Here is a 27,929-nt window from a genome sequence, read left to right on the forward strand (position 1 = left end):
TATATAAATATATTTCAATGTTTATATATTAAATATATTATATATTTAAGATTTATACATTAATATATAAATAAAATTTTAAAACATATTAATTTTTTTATTGAATAAATGGAGGCTTAAGAGAGCATAAGAAATGTCTTTTAAAAAATTGTTTTTAAATCTTACCAACCCCAAACTTTTGAATGGTAACGTAAACATTTATTTATTTAGCTGATGAATTTTAACACTTACGCAGACCTGTAACTGAGCTTACCAGAAGAGAAGACCCATTTCATGTTGTCCTGTTTGGTCATGCCCAGCATGGGCAACATGGTCCCCATTATAGCATTGAGAAAAGGCACCATACCATATACTGGGGGCAGAGGTCAAAATATCAAAAACTTAACCACCCAAGAACACAGGACCTAAACAAAGTGCTTTTATTTTATTATTAATGTCATTTCCCTTAAAACAAATGGCCTAAGGAGAGTTTAAGCTGTATGTGGTAAACTGACTCAAAAGGGAAACATGAGCCTTGCTAAAGTGGCTACAAAGTTACAAAATAGGTTGGGAAACAGTGGTGTTGATCCCATTTATAGGAAGTGAAAAAAATGTAAACACTCACATAATGTTATAAACAATAAGTTTAACCAAAGTCCAGTGAAATGAGGAACAGAAACAATAACGATCAACTGTTAAATGCAAATCTAACATAAAAGGTTGCAGGTCATACTGTAACTTCCATTTCATTTTTCTAGTTAAGAATAAAGTCCAAACGTGTCCAAACATTAAATAAAATTTTATGGATACAGAACAGAAAGACATAACTAGAGAAACCTCAAAATTTATTTTAGGAGTTCTGATACATTACCATTTGAGTCCGAGAGATTGGCTAGTGTTTGGACCACAAAAAAGTGAGGCAAAACTCCTGGCTGGAACTTGCCGAGTATCTCCTCCATGATGTCATTAATATATTTGTTTCCCACAGCAACCAGAATATTACTGGCTGCTTGCTGCCATTCCGGGACAACCTCCTATACAGAAGTGGACAATTTGTTTTATATGTTTAAATATAGAAATCCTCACTCTATAATTTGTGTTGTATATTAAATACACAAACGATAAATAACTAACTAATAAAAGTAATCCTTTGTATTACTAAACTTTTCCAGGTTTATGATTGAACTGTCACATAACTATTTTCCAAAATGTAATTTAAAAGCAAGAGACTCAAAACAGAACCTTCTTTATAGTTTTAATGGAACTGTTTAAACATTTGGGGTCGGTAAGATTTTTCCATGTTTTTAAAGAAGTCTCAAACACTCACCAACAGTAAAATTGTGAAATATTATTATAATTTAAAATAACTCTATTCTATTTTACTATATATTTAAAATGTCATGTATTCCTGTGATGGCAAAGTGTTACATGATCCTTCAGAAATATGAAGTATTAGTATCTTACTGACCCCAAACTTTAGGACAGTAGTGTAAGTCAGCTGTCTCACCTTTGATTTAGTCATCTCATCTGATGCCAGCTGTATGACACTCTTGATCTTGGGGTAACTGATGTCATCAATCCTGCTCTTCACCACCAATTCAATGGTTTGCAAGATCACCACTCTGTGCCCGACCACCAGCTTCACAGGACAAAGATGACTTGCACGTAAACTCATGAACATGTACTACAGAGATACACTATGAAAGACATGCTAATCACAGTACTAAATTCATCACAGACTCATACATCCCATATTCAAATCTTACGAAGTCAGTCAACTATTAAAACAGGCCTCAGTCAAATCAGAGGCACGAAACACAGAAACACAGTCATGTCTGTGAGCAATGGGTTTGCCCTGCAACACTAGGCATTACAAATCAATAAAAGGAAGAGCTCTGGTTACAGATAAGAGGTTTATTACAGATGAGATTAATGTGTGAGTTTCCTTGAAACATGCATTAAATTAGCTTCTTTTTATTTCTGTTTAGGGAAGTGTTTTCAAAAGATGATTTTGACCTCAAAAATTCACACGCAATTTAAACTGTATTTAATATATTTTAAAATGTAATTTATTCCTGTTATGGCAAAGCAAACAGCACTCAAGAAATACTTATTATTATAAATGCTGAAAACAGTCGAGCTGACTATATTTATGGGAATTGAAATCTTTGTCACATCTTTATTGTCACTTATAATCAATTGAATGCATCCTTACTGAGTAAACATATTCATTTCTTCAAATCAAAACATTTACTCACACCAAACTTTTGAATGGTAGTATATCTTGATGGAAACTCTTTGACTGACCTTGGGATGTTTGAGCAGGTAGTCCTGGCACATGGACAGGACTTTATCAGGCTGCTGGTTCCCCAGTGTCAAGATGGACTTCCTGACCTGTTCCTGCACCACTGGATCCCTGTCGTTGGCAGCATCCAAAAGAGCCAGGGTCACCTCTGATTGGATAAAACAAACACATGAATTTGCACACAGAACGTTATGGAGATAGGTATGAATTGCTAATATATGTATACTGGTACATAGTTTGTATTTTAATATATATTTAAAATGTAATTTATTCCTGTGCTGGCAAAACTGAATTTTCAGCAGTCATAAACTCCAGTCTTCAATGTCACATGACCCTTCAGAAATCATTCTGATTTGCTCAATAAATATTTCTTATTATCCATGTTGAAAACTATTGTGTTGCCTCATATTTTTGTTGAAACTGTGATTAATTTTTTCAGGATTCTTTGTTGACTAGAATGCTCAAAAGAACAGCATTTTTGTCAAACAGGAATCTTTTGTAACATTTTAAATGTCTTTACTGAAAATTCACTTTTCAAATTACTGCATCCCTGCTGAATAAATGTATTAATATCTTTTTTTTTTAAATCTTACTGACCCCACACTTTAGGACAGCACTGCATATAAGTACATCTTTCGCATTGCTTTGCCACTGTGTCTGTTTCTCAAACGATAAATTGATCTGAAATCAACTCTTTAGTGAGTGGATAATCAATTAATCATTGGGATTAGTGTAATTAACTCTGTCTGGGATGTGCACTAATTGGTCACAAGCTCTGCATTGAGGACATGATGGATGCATATGACTCACTCCTGCTCCTAAACTCACATTACAGAGAGTACAACGTAAGGGGGAAGATCTGCAATGCAGAATATCTTAAGACAGACTTTGCAACATCTGGACATTTTAACCACACTTAATCCTCACATACAGTCCCATCTGATTAGATTATTCTAATCTACCTACAGCGCACTGAGTAAACAAGTTGCCTAAACATACTCATTGGGTAATTAGCTTCAAATCCAACCTAAAGAATAGTGTTGAAAGACACTAATGGGATAAGAGAAACTCATGACTCTGTTCAATGTGACTAGATTCATGTTGGAGTCCATTTTAAATGAAAAACAGGTGCTTTTGTTTTGCACCTAAATATCCCTTTTGGCATCAACAAGTGACATTGATAAAGACATATACAGGTACAGATATGGGCAAATATGGATGAATAATCATTAAATACACTAATATTGAAAAATTTGGAGTTAGTAACATTTTTCCTAAAACAAAGTTTATTTGTTTTAAAAGACATTAATACTTTTATTTAGCAGGGATGCACTAAATTGGTCAAAAGTGACAGTAAAAACATTTATTTTACAAAAGATTTCCATTTAAAATAAGTGTTGTTCTTTTGAACTTTCAATCCACCAAAGAACCTTGAAAAAAATGTATCACAGTTTCCATAAAAATATTAAGCAAAATAACTGCTTTCAAACTTTCAGAATAATAAGAAATCAGCATATTAAAATAATTTCTGAAGGCTCATGTGACATTTGACTGGAGTAATGGCTGCTGAAAATTCAGCTTTGCCATCACAAGAATAAATTACATTTTAAAGGGGAATTATTTATGTTGATGTCTCAGCATGCAGACGATCACTACGCAAAAGCTTTGCGTGCTCATGACTCTTTAGCTCCTGCTCTATTGTGATGAATGTAATACACTTTTAATTTGACAATTACGTTTCCTATAACTATGTTTTTTTAATTGGTGGATGTAAATGAAGATGACTACATTTTTGTTCTTTCTTGTGTTTATTATATTTGTAACTTTTTTCTACTGTTGAAACTCTTAATTACTGTACATTCATCATTCTGAATCTACTTACCAACATTTGCTGTTTGCCTAAAATTATAGCTCCTCTAATTGAAAAACAAACAAACACCTTTTTAAACACTTTCAGAGCAAATACACAAATGTTGAGCTGTATACTGAGTATTGTCAAAAGGCTGAAAAATACAGAGATATATTTTCAACTACAGTACATCGCCCTGCCTTAACCTCTATGTTTAGCTAGCCTATTCTGGTCAGCAGCCAAATGCACTACAAGTAACCAGTGTTGCTTTGTACATTGAGACACTGGAGATGAAAATCAACGCAATGTTTAACACGAAAAACATACATGGTAGTGCAGTGTCACAAGATCATGCTTACAGTTGCTCATGTGAAGTATAAAGTGGGCAAAGTGGATAAGAGTGTTACTCACGCTCTAAGTCGGTCTCCTCTATAACGCCCATAATGAGGCTAGCAGCAGAGATTTAGGAATGCATCTGGTGGTCCAGTAACCCTCAAAAGAGCCCACTCTACAGATATAAACCAACAACATTAGAGATAATCAGAACCAATTATCAGTTTGACCACTATTTTTCAAATTTCGTAATATCAGGCCCACCAATAAAGGGCACATTTTTCTATAAAAAATGTATATTTTTGACATCCATAACTTATTCAACAACATTATGATTTGTTATAAGTATTTTTAGGGTTATAATCAACATTATTGTGGTATAAATATTCATAATGCATATTTAATTGTTGCATTCTAAAGATGATTTAATTATCATTGTCAAAAATCAAACATATAAAACAATAATGTGTTGTACATATCATTACCAGTCATGGAAAATATCTCTAAACTACACATAGTATGTGTAAGTATGTTTAAGCCTAGCCAGCGGTGTGGGTATCATATGCAAGTGCACCTATGATACCTAAAATGCGGTCTAGGTAGGCAGCTCAATAGGTTTTGAGACACAGCCCGACACAGCGTTCCATGTGATTAGGCAATATGACATAGAAAAGCCCAGATCATGTAATATGCATTGAAAACAACGTTTCGAGATACTGACAATAATTTTTGTTCCCGTCTTATTGTAATAACATTGTAGGTCACTTCAACAGTCGTTAGTATTCACAGACACGTTCAATGTCAACTTCCTCAAAGCCACAGCGACCTATTAAACTACTACGACAGCATTTGCATTACATTATTGTTGGCCGGTATGCGGTCAAGGCGACTGCAATTAAAATACAACCGTTTAATGCGATTTTACAACAACTAAAGATCATGTCTAAAGATGCGCAATATGTCAATCTTGTGTTACCTTTCCCCTCGTCTGTCTGCTTCGCTCGCTCGACCTCAGGCTACACACACGACTTCCCCTTTCTCGGATGCATCGAGCAGTTACTAGTCAGTGAAGGCCCTGATGTAAATCCAATAACCGCTTCTGATACTAAACGTGACCGTATAATTGATTATTCGGCTAGGTTGATGGTCTCAGACGCTACATTGTACCATAGGTAAACACGCCTAATCACGTGCTTCTGCTCAGGAGGAACGCATCAGAGTGGGCGTGTTCTGTCACGCAAGTCCTCCAAACACCAGCGAAGAAAACACACAGCATGCAAATCGACCTACTTAATTATTCATATGTGCCGTGTGCGGTGAAAACGTGCAATTTGGGATGGCTGAATATGCATTTATCTACCACGTTTTATCTACATGCTTAAAAAAAACAATAATTTGATGTTAATGAATGTACATTTTTTAGCTTGTTCCACTGGAACAAGTTCAATAGATTAGTTAAAACAATCAGATACAGCAGAACTATCAGAAATATCCTCAATGTTAAAATATTGTGTTGGAAAAAGGGGGAGGTCAAAAAATTTGGGAACCACAATACAGACAGATTGAGCAGCACGATTCATGAAGAAAACTTTGTCATCCTCTATATTCTTACTGTATTAGACTTGCTATGTCCCAAAAAATAGTAAATACTTAAATTTAGAATTTTGCCAGTGAGACCGCCCCAAAAGGGTTTAGAAGTTAACAGTTGTTATTCTCAGGTCACACAACACCCACTAGAGGGAGCTAATGAGCTCTTTTGACAAGAAATGTATCAGCAACCTTTCAGGCTTTGTCAGACAGAAGGCATATCCCTGGGCCTTAAAGGGGTCCTATTATGCTTTTTCAATTTTTCAACTTTAGTTAGTCTGTAATGTTGCTGTTTGAGCATAAAAAAGATCTGCAAAGTTACAAAGCTCAAAGTTTCCATATGAGTCTAAAAACACATTTGTGTAACTGGACTTTTGACTCAAAACCTATATCTCTAGTTTCTGAGGTATAACCAAGTTGCCTGTGTGACAACTATCCCCGGTCCCCCTCATTATACAGTGGGTAGAGAAAAGAATCACCCCCCTTTAAAATAATCACATTTTGTTGCTTTGCAGCCTTTGCCCCATCCATTTTCCTTCTATCCTGACAAGTACTCCAGTCCCTGTGTGACAACTATCCCCAGTCCCCCCGCCCCTCTCCTAAAATGATCAGCTGTGGTCATTTTGATTTTCTCAGCATGAAAAGAGCTTTTCTGGAGCATTTCAGTCCTTGGTAGTGTCAAAAGATCTCTGGGATAAAGTTGTGGACAGGCACAAGTGCAAGAAAAAAGCAACTCCTCAAGAAAGGTGACATGCAATCACGACTGAGCTTTGCCAAAACGCACCTTGAAGATTCTGAGGCAGATGAGACTAAAACTAAAACTGAATTATTTGGCCTCAACACCAAATGAAATGTCTGGCGGAAATCCAATACAGCTCACTATCCAAATAACACTACTAATTCCTACAGTAAAGCATGGAGGTGGTAATATCCTGTTATAGGGTGTTTCTCTGCAGCAGGGACTGGAGCACTTGTCAGGATAGAGGGGGGCCGGGGATAGTTGTCGCACAGGCAACTTGGTTATACCTCAGAAATGAGAGATATAGGTTTTGAGTCAAAAGTCCAATTACACAAATGTGATACCATCAAATTCTTGAGGAAAATCTGCTGCCCCTGCCAGAAAGTTGTCAATGGGAAGAAGGTTTACCTTCCAACGTGACAATGACCCAAAGCACACAGCAAAACTGAGCACACAGTGGTTGAAGGAGAAAAAGGTACATTTCCTTGCATGGCCTAGTCAGAGCCCAGACTTAAACCCCATTGAAAATCTGTGGAATGACTTGAAGCCTGTAGTCCACAAACGGTCACCATACAATTGAACTGAACTTGCACAGTTCTTCAAAGAAAAGTGGGCAAATATTGCAAAGTCTAGATGTGCAAAGTTAGTAGAGAAATATTCTAACAGACTAAAGGCTGTAATTAAAGCAAAAGGTGGTTCAACAAAATACTGACACAAGGTGGTGATCCTTTTTCCAGCTCAGTGATTCTGTTTTTTTTTTCTGACATGATGACGTTATATCTTTCACTTGGATGTCATAAGTTGCACTGGGTAAATACAGCTGGATAAAACAAAAACTGTGTCCGTCTTCATTTCAGGCTGCAAAGCAACAAAATGTGATTATTTTAAAGGTGGGGGGAGGGTGATTCTTTTCTATACCCACTATATATACACAAGATCTGAATCTTAAAGTCGCAATTAAACGTAAGTAGCGACATAATTTCTTCCGTATTATGATCCAAGTACATCCAAGTGTTATGGATTATCAAAAAGAAAAGGTATAATGCGGGGACTTGGATGCATCAGTTGTTGATTGAATTTTGAGTTTCAGCAGAATAAATGATAGGATTAAATTAAAAAAAGTCCTGCATATGTCACATAGATAAGTCTGTTTTCACTGGAAGGTCCAGTTATGACATTTTGATTCAACATTATGAGGTCAAAATTTGTTCTTTTCCCAAATGAAACGTCGACAAATGAATTGCTCACAATAATATCAATAGCATGAATTTAGATAATAAGTAGAGTGAATTTTCATTTCATGCTGACTTTAAAGAGGACACTGCAGTGTTATTTTAATGTCACTGAAATTTTTATTTAAATTGTTGAATTTTTATTTAAAATGTAATCATTTTAAAGCTCTAATAATTGTGTTGTTTGTTTGACATTTTTGTTAGTTTTATTAAATGTCTATTTATTTATCTATTTATGGTTTAAATAACTAAATTAACCCTGCACTGAGCCACAATGACCTTTGTACATCAGTGATCATTTGTGCCCTGCTTGACTGTTAGTTGTGTGTTTGCAAACATTTACAGTCACATTGCATATACTGTAAAATTGCAATGCATTCTGCATCTGGCCAACATAAAAGAAATAGTTATCATGCATGCACATTTTATATTACAAGTTTTTGACATCTGATGGATATGAGTACTGAGAGTATGGTTACATCACTCAAATAAATATGGCCTTATATGACTTATGGCTCTTTACAAATTTGTTCTCTACAAATAGTTAGCTTTGAGGAGTTTCTCAAACTGTAATAATCCAAATTGTATTTATAATGATAAACTTGTCTTTTAAATGTTTGAATGTCTTTACCAGCATTTTTTTAAAGTGCTAATATTCAAACAGCATTTCAACACAGCTTTGAATGCAAATGTCTTGAAATGATGTATTTGTGTGGCCTGCTGTTCAGACACTGCTGTAATTACACAGCTTTTATTTGCACAGCATGCACAATATTTTTCACTCCTTTATTTCTTGGCCTTGTCAGAGAGTTTAATGAAAGTTTTACTGCAATTGATGAGACACAACAGGGATTTTGAGTCTTATTAAATAAAACCCAACGTCCACTAGACTGTGTGGCCTTTTTAATTAGGAATCCAAAACTACTGAGACATTTTCTCCTCTGTTAATGCATAGAGAGGATTGGCAGCCATTAAAGTCATTCTGTTTCACCCCAGGGACATATAGGTCTGAAAGAGAATTACGGAGTCAGTCTCATAAACAGAACTCAGAATGGATCGCTCACAAAAACCTGCTGCTTTTACTGAGAGGTACCTAATGTGTGACAGAAACATGTTTGCTCTATGCAGCCAAATAAGCAGATGAGATATTTTCAGTCATGAAAAATGTGATATTTTAGAACTGCTTTGAATATGTTTCGTAATAAACGTTTGTTTAAACAGCCAGTTATAATGGAAAGGATTCTTTTTTTGGCTTTCATGTGGAAACGATAAGCTTTGCTGCCATCCAAATATGCAAAACCACCTTTAAGATCAATAATTCATATAACATTTACACACTCAATAAATCTGGCATATGTCTAGCAATCAGATTCACATATGGGTCTGACTTTATATCAGCACAAGAATTTGTAAGTTTGAAATGCACGTAAATAAATCAGGGTAACAAAAGTCCCTCACACTGCATAAAGTAGTGTCTGTAATGCACTCAGTCCCTTTAATGGCATGACCAATTTTAGAGCCCCTTGCAGCTCTGTCATTACTCCTAGAATTAATATTTTCATATCCAGTGAAACAAAAGGTGAATCGCAGGAATATAAAGGTTAGGCACACGCCAAAGCTCTAAATCTACCCTAGAAATCAGGACCACATGTAGGGGGAAAAATTCCAAATGGCAGCACTACGTCAGGGGCAGTTTTGCTGTTAGTGCAGAGTGGTATGGATCAGTACAGACAGGAGTGGAATTTGATCTGAGACCAGATCAGTTTGAGAACAGTTCAGGATTGTGTATTCAGTATTTAGTATATTGCATTTGAATAGATGAACAAAAAAAAATGAAAAAAAGTGTGTGTGGGGGGGGATTATTTGCAGGACTCCCAGGGGCATAGATAGATAGATAGATAGATAGATAGATAGATAGACAGACAGACAGACAGATAGATAGATAGATAGATAGATAGATAGATAGATAGATAGATAGATAGATAGATAGATATTGAATTAAGATCGAATCAAATCATCTGACAGAATCTGTTCATTTTAATTTAGAGACCTTCTCAGCATCAAAATTATGCATTATGTCTAATAATCATTCATTGAATTCTTAGAAACAATTGAGAAAATCAGATAACTAGTAACATCACTACGCAATGCTGTAAAAGAACTGCTGAATTGCTGTTTTGACTGGTTCATTGAATCAGACCGTCCAAAAGAATGGTTTGCAGACTTCTCATGACTTCAAAAGCACACGTGTGTGCACATGCACTAAATACTGTGTATAATTAAAAGAGAACTTCTGTCTCGTTTCTTAACTGGATTGATCTGTGATTTTGACCTTTTGATCTGCATTTACATGTATAGGTCTAATTTCCATATGAAACACATAACATTAACATATTTGCCCAATAAAAAAGTGCAGGACTATTTTAGCTTTATTAAAAGTGACACGTCCCCCTGAGGACACCGACAGCAGGTCTTGGTCATTTCAGCTGAACAATTTGTTGACAGTTGGTTTAAAAACAGTATTTTAATGCTTTTTTATACTAGACAGATTTGACAGAGTTATTGCCGTTATGAAGAATATGTAAGCCCAGAGGTCTGAAATCTAGAGTCCAATATAACTGTTTTTAAGTCACATATCTACAGCTGGAGATTACCTGTGATGATGTCATATGGTTGTAGTGACGGGAGCTTGGAAGAGGAGGAAATGACCTTATTAATGGTATTAAACTGTCTGCAAGGTCTGGAGCCAGGGTTCTCCTCGGTCTTCTTTTGTGTGTGGCATGAATCCAGTGCTGTTGGCTGGTAAAGCAATCCATATGATGAGGGCCCGTGGCTGAAAGCTGATATGGCATCTACCTGTCAAGAGTCTGGCAACAAATGCATCTTGGATCAAATGAGACATCATGCAAATCAGGCATAAATATGAGATAACATTTTTGCAGTATGTGTGTGTGTTTGAACCGTACTTTCAAGTGACCAGCCCAACCTGGAATTTTTTCTTGCGGTTTATGCTCTTGCCTTTCTCGCCTTTTAAAATTTGGCTCTAGCATTCTTGACATTAATACAATCCACAAACACAGGAGAGAGATCTGAAAGATCCAGGCTCGCTCAAACTATCTGTTCCAAAGGCCAGATTTATCACACCATACCTGTCCCAAACAACACGCTCTCCAAGATCCAATTGTGTTGTCACTGTCATTGATTTAAAATATGTGAATATAGCTGCGTGTAAAATATCCCAGTGAGAAATTTTGCAGGTGGAATTTGGCTCCTAAAGGAAACAATGAAGTCATGATAATGAGGTCATTTTAGTGACCTATGGGATGTGTGTCTGAATTCCTTTATTTCTCCAATTAATCCCTTTTTTTTCTTATCTTGCACTGTTCTTGGAAATATTTTAATATTACACTTTTTTTTTAAAGAAATTAATACTTTTGATCAAACGTAACAGTAAAGACATTGATTATGTTATAAAAGATTTCTATTTCAAATAAATGCTGTTCTTGTGAACTTTATATTCACCAAAGAATCCTGAAAAAAAAATATGGTTAACCACAAAAATATTAAGCAGATTAACTGTTTTATAATAATAATAAATCGACATATTAGAATGATTTCTGAAGGATATGTAACACTGAAGACTGGAGTAATGGCTGCTGAAAATTCAGCTTTGCCATCACAGGAATAAATTACTTTTTAAAATATATTAAAACACAAAACAGTTATTTAAAATTGTAACAATATTTAACAGAATTACTGCTCTTACTGTATTCATGATCCAATAAATCCAGCCTTGGCGAGCATAAGAGTTCTTTCAAAAACATTTTAAGAAAGTGAAAATACTTCTAGTATTGATGAAATTGTGATCTTTTTAGTTTAAGTCTATGGGATTTTTGCCTTTGGGAGTTTTTCCTGTTTGCCTGGCAAAAATCATAAGGCTGACAACTTTCAGCAATAACTAGCACTGTTTAAGTCCCATAACAGGAACTAGTTACATGCCTACGATTTGTCCAGATGATCAGCAATTGCAACAATGATGCTATTCTTCACACGTACAAATAATTACGAATAAAATACATGTTAATAACTTTTAAAAAACATTTTAAGATTCTTGATTTCTGTCCGTTGCCGGCAGCGGAAGGTCCTAGCTTATCAGAATTAATGGAAACAGTGTAGTGTTAGGATCTTTGCCACTCTCCACATACACAGCTTTTTATTACACAATATTTTACAGCCCTTGTGGATTTTTCTTATTAAGCACGCTGAACTAGCTTTGTGTTTGAACAGCTGTGAACTACAATTTTACTTCTCCTGAGGACACTCAACACTTGCAAAAATATGAGTTCACCCCTCTCCTGTCTTTCGTCCTGGACACTGACACCAGCTTGTAAATCGTTAAATCTCTATGAATAAAGTTTTATTCTGGGCTTTGAGTGATTGGCCACCGCAGGCTGGTCTTCATATACCAGCGCTGAGCTCATATGTGTGTGTGTGCTTTGGGCCATTCTCAGCAATGAGTCAGATGATACATGATCATGTTTGAATAGTGAATCCTTTAATTGCAGGTTTAATCTCTAAGAAAGGCTAAGAGCAACTTGTACCTGCTGACCCATTACATATAACAACTCACACAAGTACACTGCGATACGGTGGCATGCTCAGAAATCTTTGATAGTTTATAGTTTTGCACAAGAATTGTATTAATCACGAATCTGAGGTGGGCGCTTTTGGAGTTAATTGTGCTTACTCAGAGGATGTGAATTGCAAAGGCACAGTTGTAAGAACATAACTAATGAATAAAACCTTTAAACTAGAACTCTATATACTCTGATCACATCCAAGGGACATAAACAAGCGTGATGGTCCATTTGAGTTAAAATTTCAATATTTGTTCCAATAATACCTTATTTAAAAATGAACATTTACCATAAATACAGTGTATTGTATTTCACCCTAAATTAAAAGCAGGGGTTTGTTTAGAAAGAATTGGCAGCATCACTTTTTAATTATCTTAAGCAAGAGGATTAAGGTTTAAAAAATTAATCATGCTGTTCCACCTTTTTTTTCTCAATTCCATTCCATTTGATATGGACAAAAAATATTCCATTGGCCAACTGAATGGTCTTAGTTTACCTGCACTTTGTATATGAAGTGCTGAAGTGAGCAACAGCAATGCAAGTCCGGCAACATAGTTAGTTTCATCATTTTGCCCATTACTTCAAACTTACTACTGTAAATTATTATTTTATTTTTTATTTTTTGCAAAATGCAAAGAATGTCTGATCCAGTGAATAGTAACTCTCTGAAAACCTTTATATATATATATATATATATATATATATATATAATTATTTTCGGTTAATGGAAAATTTGGGATTAAATTAATGCTCTTGATAAGGGGAATAAAAAACTTGAAGTAATTGAAGTGTATACGTCAAACTGTTCACGTATTACATAAACTGGAACATAATAAGGAGATGAACGCTATTTAACGTTCTTCTGGGAGGTCCTCAAAATACAGTGAAAAGCAGCACCTGTGAAGAATTTTTCATCTTTCGTTGTGCAGAAAGGCCTCAGTGTCATGGCACACATAATGATGCTTTACAAGCCCCATAGTTTTTTTGTGAGACTGAAAGTCAGAAAGCATGAAAGGAATTTTAACACTCTATACCCTGAAATAAATATGCCCCTGCATATCAATATTCCTCTTTAACACCATGCACAATATATTCTTAGTATTCAATGAATTAAATCACTGTGGCTGAGTTTGGACAGTTAGAGAAATCTGAGAAGGAGAGAAACATTCTGTCCTTTGTATAAATTTTGGCACTACCAGATACTTTATTACAAAGCAGAAGTATGAATTTATGCTTTATGCGTGCTTGGTTAACGTCAAGGATAGAAAACCTGAACCGTTAAAGATCCACTAAGGACATGTTCAGACTGCATATAAGACCTGGGAGTAACAGCCAGGTCCTAAATCTTTCTAGCCAATGAGCTTATCTGAAGATATCCTTGTTTCTGTGAATACATTTACCACTTCAAGCCATTTTCAGCTTTAACTTACAGTTCTTATATAGAGCTGTCCATTTGTAAAAGATATGAACCATTTAATTTAATCCATCAATACATTTTTTTTATCACATTTTTTAAAATAAGCTGCACTTTTATTGATGGTCAATAAAATGTTGGAATCATCATGATATTGGTCTCCAGTAGATAGATCCAAATTTTTGCCTACAACATTCCCTTCCACAGGCATCTCATTGAAAATCAATGACATCTAGTTGTTTAGACATGCACTGGATGGATGACTTTGGCCAATGGTTTTTCAGCCTTGTATTTAGAAGGCTGTGTCAAATTAAAAACAGCTAAAAAATAAACGTTTAAAACACATCCCAAGAACGTTGCATTCTGCTCCACTTAATTGCACTTCGTTTTTGTAATTGGCTCCACAAAGAGCTTATTTAACAAGTTTTAGCCTCATCTAGCCATATTTCAAACATTACTTCTTTGTTATTCCTTTTTATTCAAATTAGGGAGCAGTCTTTGCTTGCTAAACCTTTGTTGTTTGGGAGCAAGACTAGTCCAATGCCATCTGTTGGAAGTAAGCCACTTGTCAAGCATGTGTTTTATACTAGGAGGACCAGGGATTAATTTCACGGTCATTCTGCACATCCCTAAAGAGTGTAAAACAGCCTGTCTAGCTCTTAAGTTAGGAGATTTATTGCGGTGCAATGTTCATGCAAACTACAATAGCAAACAACAAGATTCTTAATTCAAAACCACTAAGGTTTAGAGGGACGGATCACAGAAAAATGAAAACTCTTGTCGTTATTTAGTTATATCCTCATTCCAAACTGATGCATTTCTTCTGTGGAGCACAAAAAAGTTATTTATAGTTATTTATAAGTTGCTCTTTTCCATTGGAGAAAAGCAAATGGTGGCCATAGCTGTCAATCAAGATTTTCTGTAAACTTTAGTCTGATCACCACACAGATCTATCAAATGGTCTCAGAAGACTCATAATCTAGTTAAAATCACACAGACTAATTTTGTGATAATTTTATGGAACTTTATTGCTCTTTATGGAGTCGGAGAAGGAGTTGTATGGAAGAGAGCAGTTCAGACATTCTGCTAAACTTCACATTTTGTTTTCCACAGAGGAAAGAAAGCATGATGGTGAGTAAATAATGACAGAATTTTTCATTTCATTTTGGGTTAACTATCCCTTTAAGTGCTTTCCAGCTGAGGACTCTGGCTTTCTGGTTCACGCACTCTGGGGGTTTCCTGTTGTGCTGAAGGTCAATACACAGCTGATGCTTGAGAACGAGGGAGAGATCAATCAAAGTACGGTTATGAAGGAGGTGAAGAGAGAGAGAAAAGGGTAATCAAGGAAAGGAAGCAGGAAGAGCTGCTTTACTACGGCTGCCATGGTCGATATTTGACAGCTAAAGTGGCTCGAGTGGGTATCCTCATAAGAAAATGAATTACACCAGAAACTACAGCACCTGCTCTTACAGTAGTGCTTTTACACTTTGATTTTTTAACAAATCTCTCCTTATATTTCTCCAAGTGAAGTGAATGTGAGGAATCAGTCTCGTCCTCATGCTCAGTCCAGCATTACTCTATTTCCTAAGGGAATTATTTTATTTACATGAAATAAAAAATCCTTTAGACGTCCCTCCACAGAGAGGATAATCATCAGCTAACATCATATCAAGTCCAAAATAATTGATTTAATAATAAACCGCACCTTAAAAGAGGCCCATAATCCTAGCACAGTGATGGAAGTTGTGAGCTTATCAGCAAAAAATATCTGAAAAAAATCAGCAAAAAATATCACATCTGAAAGAAAGGAAACAGAAGAAAAACAGTGTTTTTTTTCAAGGCATATCTAATCTAGAGAACTTTCAATAATAAAATCAAACATTTTATGTTTTGTATCAGGGAAAATATAAGCCTAATGGACCTCCACTTCATTTTAACAGTTTATTAAATGTCAGAATATACATCTATGCACCCAGTCACTGTTAAATCTCAGTTCTGAATCACATAACGTACTTTTCTGAAGCAGAAGGTGTTACATTGGGTTTTGCCATTGTGTACAGCCAAGTCAGATATTACTATCTACAACATACTCGAGTGAAAAAAAAGATGGAAAACTGTTTTGGCTAAGAGTTTGCATTTCCATGCATCTAAATTATTCAGCATAATACATTTTGAGTGATATTGAATCTTGCTGACATCAAAACCACATGTATATGTATGTGGGCTCAAACAGAACATTCCGTACCTTCAAATTCTCTGCATAACTGTGAATGAACACCACAAATAATCTCCGTTTTTATGATAGTAACACTGTGTTGTAAATATAACATTCTGAATATGACATTTGACCGATTTTCAATGTATATTAAGTATGTAAAAGCACTAATTATTTTAATAACTATTTTTTGTGTGGCGTTGCTTGCTAAAGTTGCTTTACAACTCCAACTCATAAAATGTAAGAAATAGATCATATCAGACAAGTCAATCAGCAATAAAGGAACGTATCAGGTTCAGAGAAGGAGAAGAAAGGTTAAACAAACTCCACAAACCCAACATATTATAATACACTGCATAACGTTTCAGACACAAACCATGTGGAACTCAAAAATGATGGATCTGCCATGAAGAGAAGAATGTTCTTCAGGCTTGTGCACGCATTTCTGTCTACTTATGTTTCTCTTGGCAAAGCTCTGCATGGCCATCTTGTTTTTCACAAGGAGCCTCTGTCCACGCATATATGGTTGAACTTTATGAGCATAGTAGACAAAAGTGGCAGAAGCACATTTCACTGGTTAGAAGACCCTCCATCCTCTGTCAGGTCTAGCATCGGCTCGGTGAATGAAACTAAGCATATCCACAGTCACAGAACCGGAGCCTTGAAAGGCTCTGAGGCCACTTAGCTCGTGACTTCAGAGTGAACTTGACAGCTAGAAATATATTCCAAACTTACAATCTCTCCGCTCACCTATTGCAGATAATGGAGAAATTTCAAGTCAAACATTTCAGTTGTCATGCACACACAAGCACTGGTAATCTTGTCAATTAAATTACAGACAAAAAAAATAAAAAAGGATTTTTTATTTTGTCAGTGATTAGACGAGACGGAAAATGTGCATCATGACAATAAACGTGTAAATTGAATCAAAACATAATGCTGATGAAAATTTGATGAAAAAATTCACAAATAAGCACAACTTTTATGAATTTTGAAGACTAAATACAATTGGTAGAACTAAAAAGCCTAGGATATAAATGGACTATAACACAGTTGCATGACTTCAATGTCACCACCAGCTCAGACTAAAATTATGTTAATTAAAATTAAGATTAAGATTTAGTCCAAGTAAAACTGATTAAAACTAATGAATATTACGTGACAAAATAACATGATAAAAAAACAAAAGGATATTTTGGTCAAAAGACAAAAAAAATCATTAAAATCAAAAACTATAAAATAAATTACAAGATAAAAATTAACACCAGTGTTTCTTCAAAATTGTATGATTTGATTTTGCCTTTAGTCCAAAACTGATGCAGTACATCAGTATGGTTGCTGTTCTGGGGGAAAGCAGGGGGAAAAAACACTTTAATTTTGGAGTCTGGCAGGCCCATAAAAACGCAGTGTTGCTGTAAGTAAAATATCTAATGCCATGAAGAATATACTAAGCACAGAAATCACTCCTGAGGGCAGAACTGAAAGGTTTGGAAGAGAACTAATCAGCGCCTGAGTGGGTGTTGTAGAAATTAAAAGTCTTGAAACATTCTCAGTTCAGTCCTAAAGCTCCTCCTCTCTATTTAAAGATAGCCAAGCAACGCTTAAATATAAAATAAGAACTTCACTTCTAGAAAAAAAAAAAGAACAAAAATATTTTTCAAGTTCCAGTACAGAGAGAAGCAGGGTTTTTTGGCCATAATTTATTGTATTTCATCAAGCGTACAGAGGATTTGAGCTGTAAACTGCACTTTCCCTGCATTTATTTTCTATTTTACAGCCATTACAAACACATTTGTGTGATCTGTAATCTCTGCAGGCAGTCAGCTGAACTTATTCATGATACTCTTGGAAGACAGTTTCATGGCAAAGGTTAAATCATCAAGGCACCATTCCAACCCATCTTCAGGAAAAACTACACATCTGATTAAGCAAGTTAAATCTCAGAAAAGGAAATAGTTTTGAAATGAAAACTTTTAAAATAATCATGGATAATCTAAATGATGAATAATGAGGTATCCAGATAACGTGAGATAAGGGAGGATGTGGGAAACAGTTTTTTAATATATGTTCTGTGTCACACACCTCTTTAAAAACACCCCAGAAACCCAGACCAAAGTCCCGTTTCAATCAGTCAGTCCACTCTGCAGCCATCTTGGGCATCTCCAGGCGGCTATTTTCATTAATTCAAGTACAGTTCCCATTTACTTGAATGGGAAAAGAAAAAAAAAATCTATGAAACTATTCATCAATGATACATTAAAATTTAAAGTGCCCCTATTATGCCATTTTTAAGGTTGCTAATATTGTTTTATGAGTCTCCTAAAACAGGTTTACATGCATGCAAGGTCAAAAAACACGTTAGTTTTCTCAAAAATAGATTTAATTTTACCTAATTTCTAAATGATTCGTAAACGACTCGTGCGAAGCAGTTCAAAGAATCAGTCTCTCTAAACCCCTCCTTTCCGTGAGCCCTCACTGCTGTGATTGGTCCGATGGCGCAGTCCTTTGTGATTGGTCCAGAGCCGTAGAGAGCTTGGCTCTGGATTGGTCTACCGCGTACAGCGCGTGTCAGAAACGAAACGCCCATTGCCATGACAGAATGATAGCCCTGGAGACTTGTCAATACATAGAAAAGATGGTTTTGATTGTACCTTACCAATTGGAGCCTTAGTCAAACGGTTGAAGTGGCTGATCGACAAGAGGCTGATTCGCAAGCACTACTGGAGCAGGACGTTTCTCAGTGGTAAGTGTCAAGTGTTAACAAGTTTGTGGTAATTATAAGATGTGATAAAACAAATTTACTCTCACAGCGTAGGATACAGCGTCTTCTCGACATGATGTTAACCACATGAAATTTTACTGTGGGCGGGTAAGTTGGTGACGTAGAACGTGGGCAGACATTATGCAAATGTGTTACTTCATGAGGTAGAGCCATAACAGAATAAGATTCAAATTCCTGACGACTCATTTAGGCAATTGCGAGCCGACTCTTTTTTTTGATAGACAATAACTTTATTTATCGTGCACTGTCGTCTTCACAACTTTGCAGATAGTTTATGTTCACATACAGCTACATGACACACTGCATGAAAGGTAATATTCGAAAAAGCATAATAGGGGCACTTTAAACAGAGATGTGTTTCTCTCACCCACTCAAAACACAATAGAAATCACCTAGCAACCCCTGGTAACCACCCAGAACACCCTAGCAACCACATGGCAACATGCTAAAAACATGCAGAACATCTTAGCAACCACATAGCAATGCTTTTCTGCACCACTCCAAATTTCTTCACAAACAATTGTTAAAATCTCAGTTAAACATAACTTTAAAATAATAAATAAAAGTAACAACAACAATTCACATACATACAATACTGTTCAAAAGTTCAGGGTTGATAAACATTTTTTTCAAGAAATGAATACTTTTATTCAGCAAGAACACATTAAATTGATCAAAAGTGACAGCAAAGACTTTTATAGACACTGTCACAAAAGATTTCTATAACAAATAAATATTGTTCTTTCTATTCAAGAATCCTGAACATTTTTTTATCACAATTTCCACAAAAATATTAAGCATCATTATTATTGAGTTTCACAATTTGAGTTGAATTACTGAAATAAATGAACTTTTCCATGACATTCTAATTTATTGAGATGCACCTGTAGAAAAGATGGTATTGATTGTACCTTACCAATTCGAGCCGTAGTCTGATGATGAAACGGTTGAACTGGCTGATCGACAAGAGACTGATTCGCAAGCAGGACTGGAGCAGGACGTTTCTCAGTGGTAAGTGTCAAGTGTTAACAAGTTTGTGGTAATTATAAGATGTGATAAAACAAATTTACTCTCACAGCGTAGGATACAGCGTCTTCTCGACATGATGTTAACCACATGAAATTTTACTGTGGGCGGGTAAGTTGGTGACGTAGAACGTGGGCAGACATTATGCAAATGTGTTACTTCATGAGGTAGAGCCATAACAGAATAAGATTCAAATTCCTGACGACTCATTTAGGCAATTGCGAGCCGACTCTTTTTTTTGATAGACAATAACTTTATTTATCGTGCACTGTCGTCTTCACAACTTTGCAGATAGTTTATGTTCACATACAGCTACATGACACACTGCATGAAACGTAATATTCGAAAAGGCATAATAGGGGCACTTTAAATGAGGATACAGATCTGACAACAATATTATCATAAATTGCACTTCTTTACATCAAATTACACACCAACAATATATATTTTTCTGGCTGGTGCAGCCAATGAGTAAACAACATGAAAAATTAAATCTTGTAACTACAACCTACAGGCACCACAATGAGTGTTATGATTTCTCTCATTCATATCATAATGTCTCTGCCCACACAACACCTTAAAACTGTAATGGTCAGCTTCATCCCACACTGCATCATTACAAATTACCAGTACAAAGTCCAGTCCATCCGTTATCATCCCATGATGACATATCCAGCACTGATGAAACTCTTTTACAGAAAGTTTTCTTGTGGTGCTGATGAAGTGCTGATATCCCCTCTCTGTCTTGGGCCGGTTTCAGGCATAACTCAGCAACACAAATTCATCTGAAATGAGGCAGTATTAAGAGGGCAATTTGGCAATTCATTTCAGATGGCGGAGTGACCGCAATTATTTGTTTTTGGATGCTATTGAGAATGTACGTTTTGAAAACGGATGTGTGAGGGCAATTGTTCCGCCAGTCTATGACTGATATATGCCTTGTGGATTTTCCTTACACTCACTCAGAGCTTTTCCTCAATGGATAATGACAAGCATATGTCCTAAGGATCCTTCGAACTCTGTGAACACACACACAGGAATCAGTTTAAATTATGAATAGACCGCATGATCAAACGTGCTAAAGCACCATCATAAACGAATAGCAAAAACATCCTGTTAGGCTTCAAAAAGTACATCAGAAAGTTCATACATTTTATTGACAATTTACTATAAGTTTCAACGCCAAATTTACTGAGGCCATTTTGTAAATCATTTGAACATTTTATGGCCTGCAATAAGCGTTTTCATATTATTTCTGATCTGGCCACTATAGTCAAACAATTTTGCCAAACACTATAAAGAAAAGAAATAACCGAGCCAGCACTTGAGGATAAAGCAGACACAATTGTACATTATACTCAATTCTTGTTTTTTACACCATACATAATGGAACCCTGAGAGTTTCCAGCAAATATTTATTCTAAAAATCCATCTGCATGTACTCACCCACACCCAAAATGGATGACTGGTTTTTGGGCCCTAATCTACATTAACAGGACCGTACAGCCAAAAAAAATTAGCTCATTTGTCTCACTGCAAAAAGATGATATAAGCAGCCAGTTAGCTACTGCTTACATTACAAATAACCACAAGCAGCAAAGTGGGGTGTGCAATGTTGATGGAGATGAAACGGTCCATTATGGAATGAGATGCAAAGGAAAAACTCCAGTTTCCATTTAAAGGGGTCATATGATGCAATTTCAAGTTTTCCTTTCTCTTTGGAGTGTTACAAGCTGATTGTGCATAGATAAGATCCCTGAAGTTGCAAAGACTAAAGTCTCAAAACCAAAGAGATATTCTTTATCAAAGTTAAGACTCTGCCATGCCCCCCTAAAATGGCCCCCCTATGTGGAAATATTTGCATAATGCGCCCAAATGTGCACGCAAAGAAAGAAGGCGTGGTTTCAGTAACGGCAGTTAGTGTTGAAGCAGCCATGTCAGGGAGACACTGTGTGATTCTAGACAAAAGCAAAAGCACTTTATTTGGCCTTCCAAAAGTAGGTGCATTTAGGAATCTTTAAGATTACTTACAACAGAACAGCAATGCATTTTATGAACGACCGTTTCTGGAAACAGTGCTGAAGTTGCTCACAGAGAGTGATAATATTTCATAACTGTCTGAGCTTTTTAAAGGGGTCATATGATGCGATTTCAAGTTTTCCTTTCTCTTTGGAGTGTTACAAGCTGTTCGTGAATAGATAAGATCCCTGAAGTTGCAAAGACTAAAGTCTCAAAACCAAAGAGATATTCTTTATCAAAGTTAAGACTCTGCCATGCCCCCCTAAAATGGCCCCCCTATGTGGAAATATTTGCATAATGCGCCCAAATGTGCACGCAAAGAAAGAAGGCGTGGTTTCAGTAACGGCAGTTAGTGTTGAAGCAGCCATGTCAGGGAGACACTGTGTGATTCTAGACAAAAGCAAAAGCACTTTATTTGGCCTTCCGAAAGTAGATGCATTTAGGAAACTTTAAGATCACTTACAACAGAACAGCAATGCATTTTATGGACGACCATTTCGTGAACCTAGGAGAGGAGGTAATTCTGACTTTGCTATGACAATCTGGCGCTTCTGAATCAGCAACTGTAAGTATGTTTTGTTATTAGTTTAAGTACTTGCTATTGACTGTTCAAATGCGGAGTTTTGCGCATCGTGTGTCTTGCGTGACATGTAAAGTGATACAGTATGCACGTTAAAATAGGCCCTCTCTTTCCCTCTCTCTCTCTCCCTCCACCCCTAAAACCATCTCCTCGTACACTAAATGAGCCAGCTGCGGAGGCCCTGTCCTGTCAGGCGTGGTTGCTGCCTGCTGGCCTGTCCCCAACTATGGCTAGACAGCGGAGTCCCCCGATAGCTGACTGGACGTACGTCCGGCAGACATCCATAACGACCATCTGCAGTCCTGAGCAAAGGATTAGTGATGGATTTTGACAGTTTTCCGAACAATGCCAGAAGAGTTCAACTACATAGGGCACAAGGAGAAGGGCACTTAATGCTGGGATGACGTTTTACAGATGTTCCACAGAAAGTAATGATAATCAGATGTAGAGAAGAACGAACTACCGATCTGCTCTGATTTATAGACATCAAGTTTCACAATACACAGCATTAATCTAAATGAGTCATTCCAGTTACGCATGTGTATAAATGAATGAGGACAGGAAAATGTCTACTAAACTCTACATTATCATTGTAATTTCACAATTTTGGTTTGACCAGGTTGGCATTTTCCATGTACCTTTTAAGCTAAAAAAATAAATAACATTAAGAAATATTTCAGATGTTCCAGATGTTTTTTTTATTTTGTTGTTTTTTTTTCTAACCAAACCTTTTTAATCAAATGTGTTTTCTTGTGAATAACTAATAAAAGTCAGGTACAAAATGGTATTATCATCTAGGAAGTGACTTCATTTTAGGAAACGACTGCAATAAATAAATACAAATCACATATTAGCAATGGACTTAATAAATTATATTTTGTGGTTTTACTTGGTTTGTCTCATTCTAGAAATTAGTATGATCATATAACAATTTAAAAAGATGATTAAAAATAAGTTACTCAGGTAAGTTAATGCTCAATCTCTTACTGAGCAATTGCTAACTTTACCTCATTATTTCCAGCATGTTAAATTCCTTCGTCCAAACATATTCCATTTTCAAAAGTTACATATATAGCTCAAAGTGTACAACAGGAAAGACCAGATATGTAAATGTAAGTGCATCAGGATCCTATAATGGTTGAAAAATGCTTAGATAATAAACACACCATTTTTGGCAATGTTTGACAAGAATGGCAAATTAAAATGTCAGTGTGCCCATGACTGTCATACAGCTTTTCAAACAACCAATCCACCTATCACCTCCACTCAACCATTATGAGTGTCATTATGTGCTTACAGTCCAAACTCTACCCAGCCCAGGGCACTTCCTGTTTAATCAGCACTAGAGCTGCTAGTGGACAATCTCCATACGCAATAACCAATATTATGAATTATGAAGAATTTATATTATGAATGTTGCATAATATCCTGTGATATTACCCCTCAGCAACTGTGCAATTATTTGCCAGGCCTCCTGTGACTGTGGCAAAACGATCTGGGCTAACGTCCACAGACTGAATGCTGTATTTAGGTTCGAAGCATTTGGCTCTGAGAATTCACGTTTTTGACAAAGAGTGAGAGGGCGTAGAAAAAAATGGAAAGTTAATGGATTGAATTGAAATTTCAGTGTGAAAGAAATAAAAAAAGAAGTAATGCACTAAAAGAAATGAACCAATCTATCACAGAGATTAATCTTCAGTGGAAGCATTTCGGGGTCAAGTTTACTAATGTGGAGTGAAAGAGACAGAGGGAGAAAGAGAGAGAGGTCCCCATATTCTCTCATTCCTCCCACTTGTTCACTGGATTTCACATTTACAGTGGTTAAAGGGAGAGTGGACCCCAGCCACACCCCCTGACTATAAAGCCAAGGCATAAGGAAACTCTCAGCTGAAATCACATGTGGAACTGAAGGATCTGGAGCTCACAAACTCATTCACACACGAACATACAGAGTCTGGGAGGCGGCTTGGCATGCTGTTAACCCAAATAACAGATGACAGTGGAGAGAAGAGCACTTCTTATGAATGAGTGAGTCAGAAGTGACTCGGTCAAGCATCGCTGGATTGGTTGGAGCCCTAAAGCAGGACTGGTTACAGAAGCTTGTCACGTCCCATGTAGACTCAAGAAAGACACCATAGTGTGACCTGGTGCTGGGGGTGTACGATTAGAAATAGGAATTGAGTTCACTCTTGTGTTTGTGCAAAGTAGAACGATTCAACAGAGATTTCTGTGCAAGGACGAAGAGCAAAGTCCAGGGGTCCTGTAAGGTGCTGGGCATGTCTTTTGCGATGGTGCGACCAACTCCAGGTCATTTCTTGTGCTCTGAGATCAGCATGCACTCCGAGGATGACGACAATGGCAGCGAGGGTTCTGGATCTGACGACAAGTCCTTCCATATGACTGACCACGGCTATGGCACCTTTAAGTTAGGTGCTCGTAAAAAGAGGTACGGCTGCCGACCGGTAGCAGCTCCCAGTGAGCTCCGTTCTCAGATCGTCGAGATCTGCCAGCTGAACATCGCGAACGTCCGAGAGCGGGATCGCACAAACAGTGTGAACACGGCATTCACTGCTCTTAGGACGCTGATACCTACCGAACCAGCCGACAGGAAGCTGTCTAAGATTGAGACGTTGCGGTTGGCCTCCAGCTACATCTCACACCTGGGGAACGTGCTGCTGGTTGGAGAGGAGTGTGGAGACAGCCAGCCTTGTCTCAGGAGCTCTGGAGCCTTGTATCATCACCTCCACAACCTTCCAAAGAGCTTGACACCCAGCCCGGACTCAGAAAACTCACAGCCCAGACAGATCTGCACCTTCTGCCTCAGTAACCAGAGACGGCTGGTGAGTAGCTTGATGGAACGTAGCTGTCAAAACGTATGACAGGTTAGTTAGAGATCAAATCTGACTGACATTTAGAGAACAGTCAAATCTGGGAAAACTAGGTGTTTAATAATAAGTTGTTATTATTTTGTGAAAATCAGAGGTTAGAGGTCAGTGCATTGTTATTGATTCATGTCATTCAGAACTTTATCTGAAATTTAGAGGGATAGTTCTCTGTTCTCTTCCTCATGTCATTCCAAAACTGTATGACTTTCTTCTGTGGAACAGATATTTTGAAGAATACTTCTTCTTCTTGTCTAAACAGTAAAAGCCAGTGGGGTCCAAAACAACATTGGACCCGATTGACTCTTATTGTATGGACAAAAAATATATTTTTCAAAATATCATCTTTTGTGTTGTACAAAAGAAAGAAGGCCTTACGAGTTTTGAATGACATGAAGAAGACTAAATTATGACAGAATGTTCACTGTTGGGTGAACTATCTCTTTAAAGTGCCATTTATCATAATGTTATATTGACTGATACAATGAAACGTTCTGAGTGTGCAATTGACAGATAAGAAGATATTTATGCATAGCTGTGTGAGCTTACATTAGCATAATTTTTTGATGTCATCAGATCATAAAAACAGATCACTTTGGCACTGAAACTTGGCAAAACCCTTAATATGCTTGGTCTGACTTCACTTCAGCCACATTAATTACCATCTAACACATTCTAAGCGAAAGTGTCGAGCCTCTGTGATGAAAACAAGTGATTCATTTGGCTCCAGACAAAACTTTCATAGAGAGGTACACACAATGATATGAACACACTCTGGACAGGCTGTTATGCATCTGCTGTATTTGTGCAGAGCACTAGAAACATCTGGTCTATTCCCCTGACAACCTGAATGTCTTCCTGTGCAGTTCACGTATGCCCTGAGTTCCACCAAAGCCTTCAACACCCTCATCATCATTACGATGGCTAATCCTGAACAGACCCTTTAAACACCACGGTTTAATGAAAACACTCCAGATTCATCCTTTCATCTAGTATTTCATATGCTATTACTGAAATAATATGGCCGTATTCGATGGGCCACAGAGGATTATTTATTTATTAATCAAAATTTCATCGGCTGCAACCAATTAATGAGAGCTGATGAACTCAAACTTGCAATTTGTCAGTGTTCAACGGCAAACATTTAAAAGACTTTGTTTTATCAGCTGAAAGCACTTATTTTGCTGTTATAACTGAAGATTAATTTCTCTCTCAAAAAAGGTTTCTTAAAAAACTTTTTTGTCATATGTACACCTACAGCCCACAGGTATAAAGCTTAAGTACCCTTTCATAAATGCCAAACTAGAAAATTAGTCAGAAAGAAAGAAAGAAAGAAAGAAAGAAAGAAAGAAAGAAAGAAAGAAAGAAAGAAACTAGTGGAATGCTTCTCAACCAAACAAATTCAAGAAATGCAACTAACAGCTGTAAAATTAATGGTTTTATTAATGGCATTATTTAAATTAATGTTATACTATTAATTACACAAAAAAACATGTACTTGATTGTTTTTTTACAGTCTGACAGCCCTTATTTTTAAAATATTTTACATTATTTTGTTTTTAAATGTTTAAAAAAAAATTAAGTGTTTTTAAAAATGTGTTTTAAAAAGTACCCTAAAATAGGTAAGTAAATTTAATTAAATGTTTTAAAAAAGCTAGTTAATTTCCCCTGGGAGAATATAAAGCTATAAAGCTATCATAATCCAGTGGCAGTGTAATGGCAAGACACACAACCAGAAGTGTCTACTGATTAATATGTACCAGGTGGATCTGTGAACTGTGCTCAAAGCTGACGTTATGGTAAGACCCCCAACACTCCAAGGCGATCTGAGTCCCTAAACGAGATCTAACTGTGAGATGGTCCTGATTATGGTTCAGACGTCTGAATAAATCTAACCTGTTGGTAATGCCGGTCAGAGATCAACTGCTCATCAGTGTTCTAATGTGTTTAAAAATCTAATGAGATAATTGTTTTTGTGTGTCTGTAAAATGAATGGATGTACAAGATGTATAAAGACCCTTGAACCTACAAGCTACTCATTCTCTGATCACTTTGTTTTCTTTTCTTTCAGAACAAAGACAGAGAAAGAAAAACTGTGTTAAGAAGTTAATGATGAGGAGAGGAGAGAGTAAAAGAGCTTTCTCATCACATCTGTTTGAAGAAGAGCGCCAGAGCGAATTGAACATTTACTGTAAATTTGCTGTAAATAAGCTGTTTAATTGAATGCAACACTGCTTAACCAAGTTACAACAGCCTAAACTTCCTGGTGGACGGCATCATAATGGACAACTACACTGTCTTTCTGCACTTGCATATTTAGAAACCAAAAACTATGTGAATTTCATCATAA

At 36.5% G+C, this 27,929-nt stretch overlaps 2 protein-coding genes across 5 annotated transcripts in view; one reads left to right on the plus strand and one right to left on the minus strand.

Annotated features, from left to right (window-relative positions):
• The window catches only part of mroh1 (maestro heat-like repeat family member 1), a 37,314-nt gene extending 31,634 nt beyond the window's left edge, over positions 1-5,680 (minus strand). For 3 of the 4 annotated variants that reach the window (XM_016464725.1, XM_016464731.1, XM_016464708.1), the window contains exons 1-6: positions 5,443-5,680; positions 4,545-4,641; positions 2,287-2,432; positions 1,487-1,618; positions 851-1,013; positions 254-352 (exon numbers count right to left, since the gene is read on the minus strand). In XM_016464725.1, coding sequence (XP_016320211.1) covers positions 254-352; positions 851-1,013; positions 1,487-1,618; positions 2,287-2,432; positions 4,545-4,575 — 571 coding nt within the window. In that variant the 5' untranslated portion in view covers positions 4,576-4,641; positions 5,443-5,680. Of the gene's footprint in view, positions 1-253; positions 353-850; positions 1,014-1,486; positions 1,619-2,286; positions 2,433-2,881; positions 2,936-4,544; positions 4,642-5,442 lie in introns of those variants that run through there. The other variant, XM_016464717.1, reaches the window with a different exon arrangement.
• A 19,293-nt stretch (positions 5,681-24,973) lies between these two features.
• LOC107672140 (basic helix-loop-helix transcription factor scleraxis-like) lies at positions 24,974-27,689 on the plus strand. Its single transcript, XM_016465242.1, has 2 exons — positions 24,974-25,537; positions 27,651-27,689. The coding sequence occupies exons 1-2, from the start codon at positions 24,974-24,976 to the stop codon at positions 27,687-27,689; spliced, it is 603 nt and encodes a 200-aa protein (XP_016320728.1).
• The last annotated feature ends 240 nt before the right edge of the window (positions 27,690-27,929 follow it).

This window comes from Sinocyclocheilus anshuiensis, unplaced genomic scaffold (genome assembly GCF_001515605.1).
Source record: "Sinocyclocheilus anshuiensis isolate Anshui unplaced genomic scaffold, SAMN03320099.WGS_v1.1 scaffold902, whole genome shotgun sequence".
Lineage (NCBI taxonomy): Eukaryota > Metazoa > Chordata > Actinopteri > Cypriniformes > Cyprinidae > Sinocyclocheilus > Sinocyclocheilus anshuiensis.

Coding starts and splice junctions, on each gene's coding strand:
- LOC107672140 (XM_016465242.1), top strand. CDS start 24,974: ATGTCTTTTGCGATGGTGCGACCAACTCCAGGTCATTTCTTGTGCTCT. Junction 25,538..27,650: donor TCAGTAACCAGAGACGGCTG/GTGAGTAGCTTG, acceptor CTTTTCTTTCAG/AACAAAGACAGAGAAAGAAA.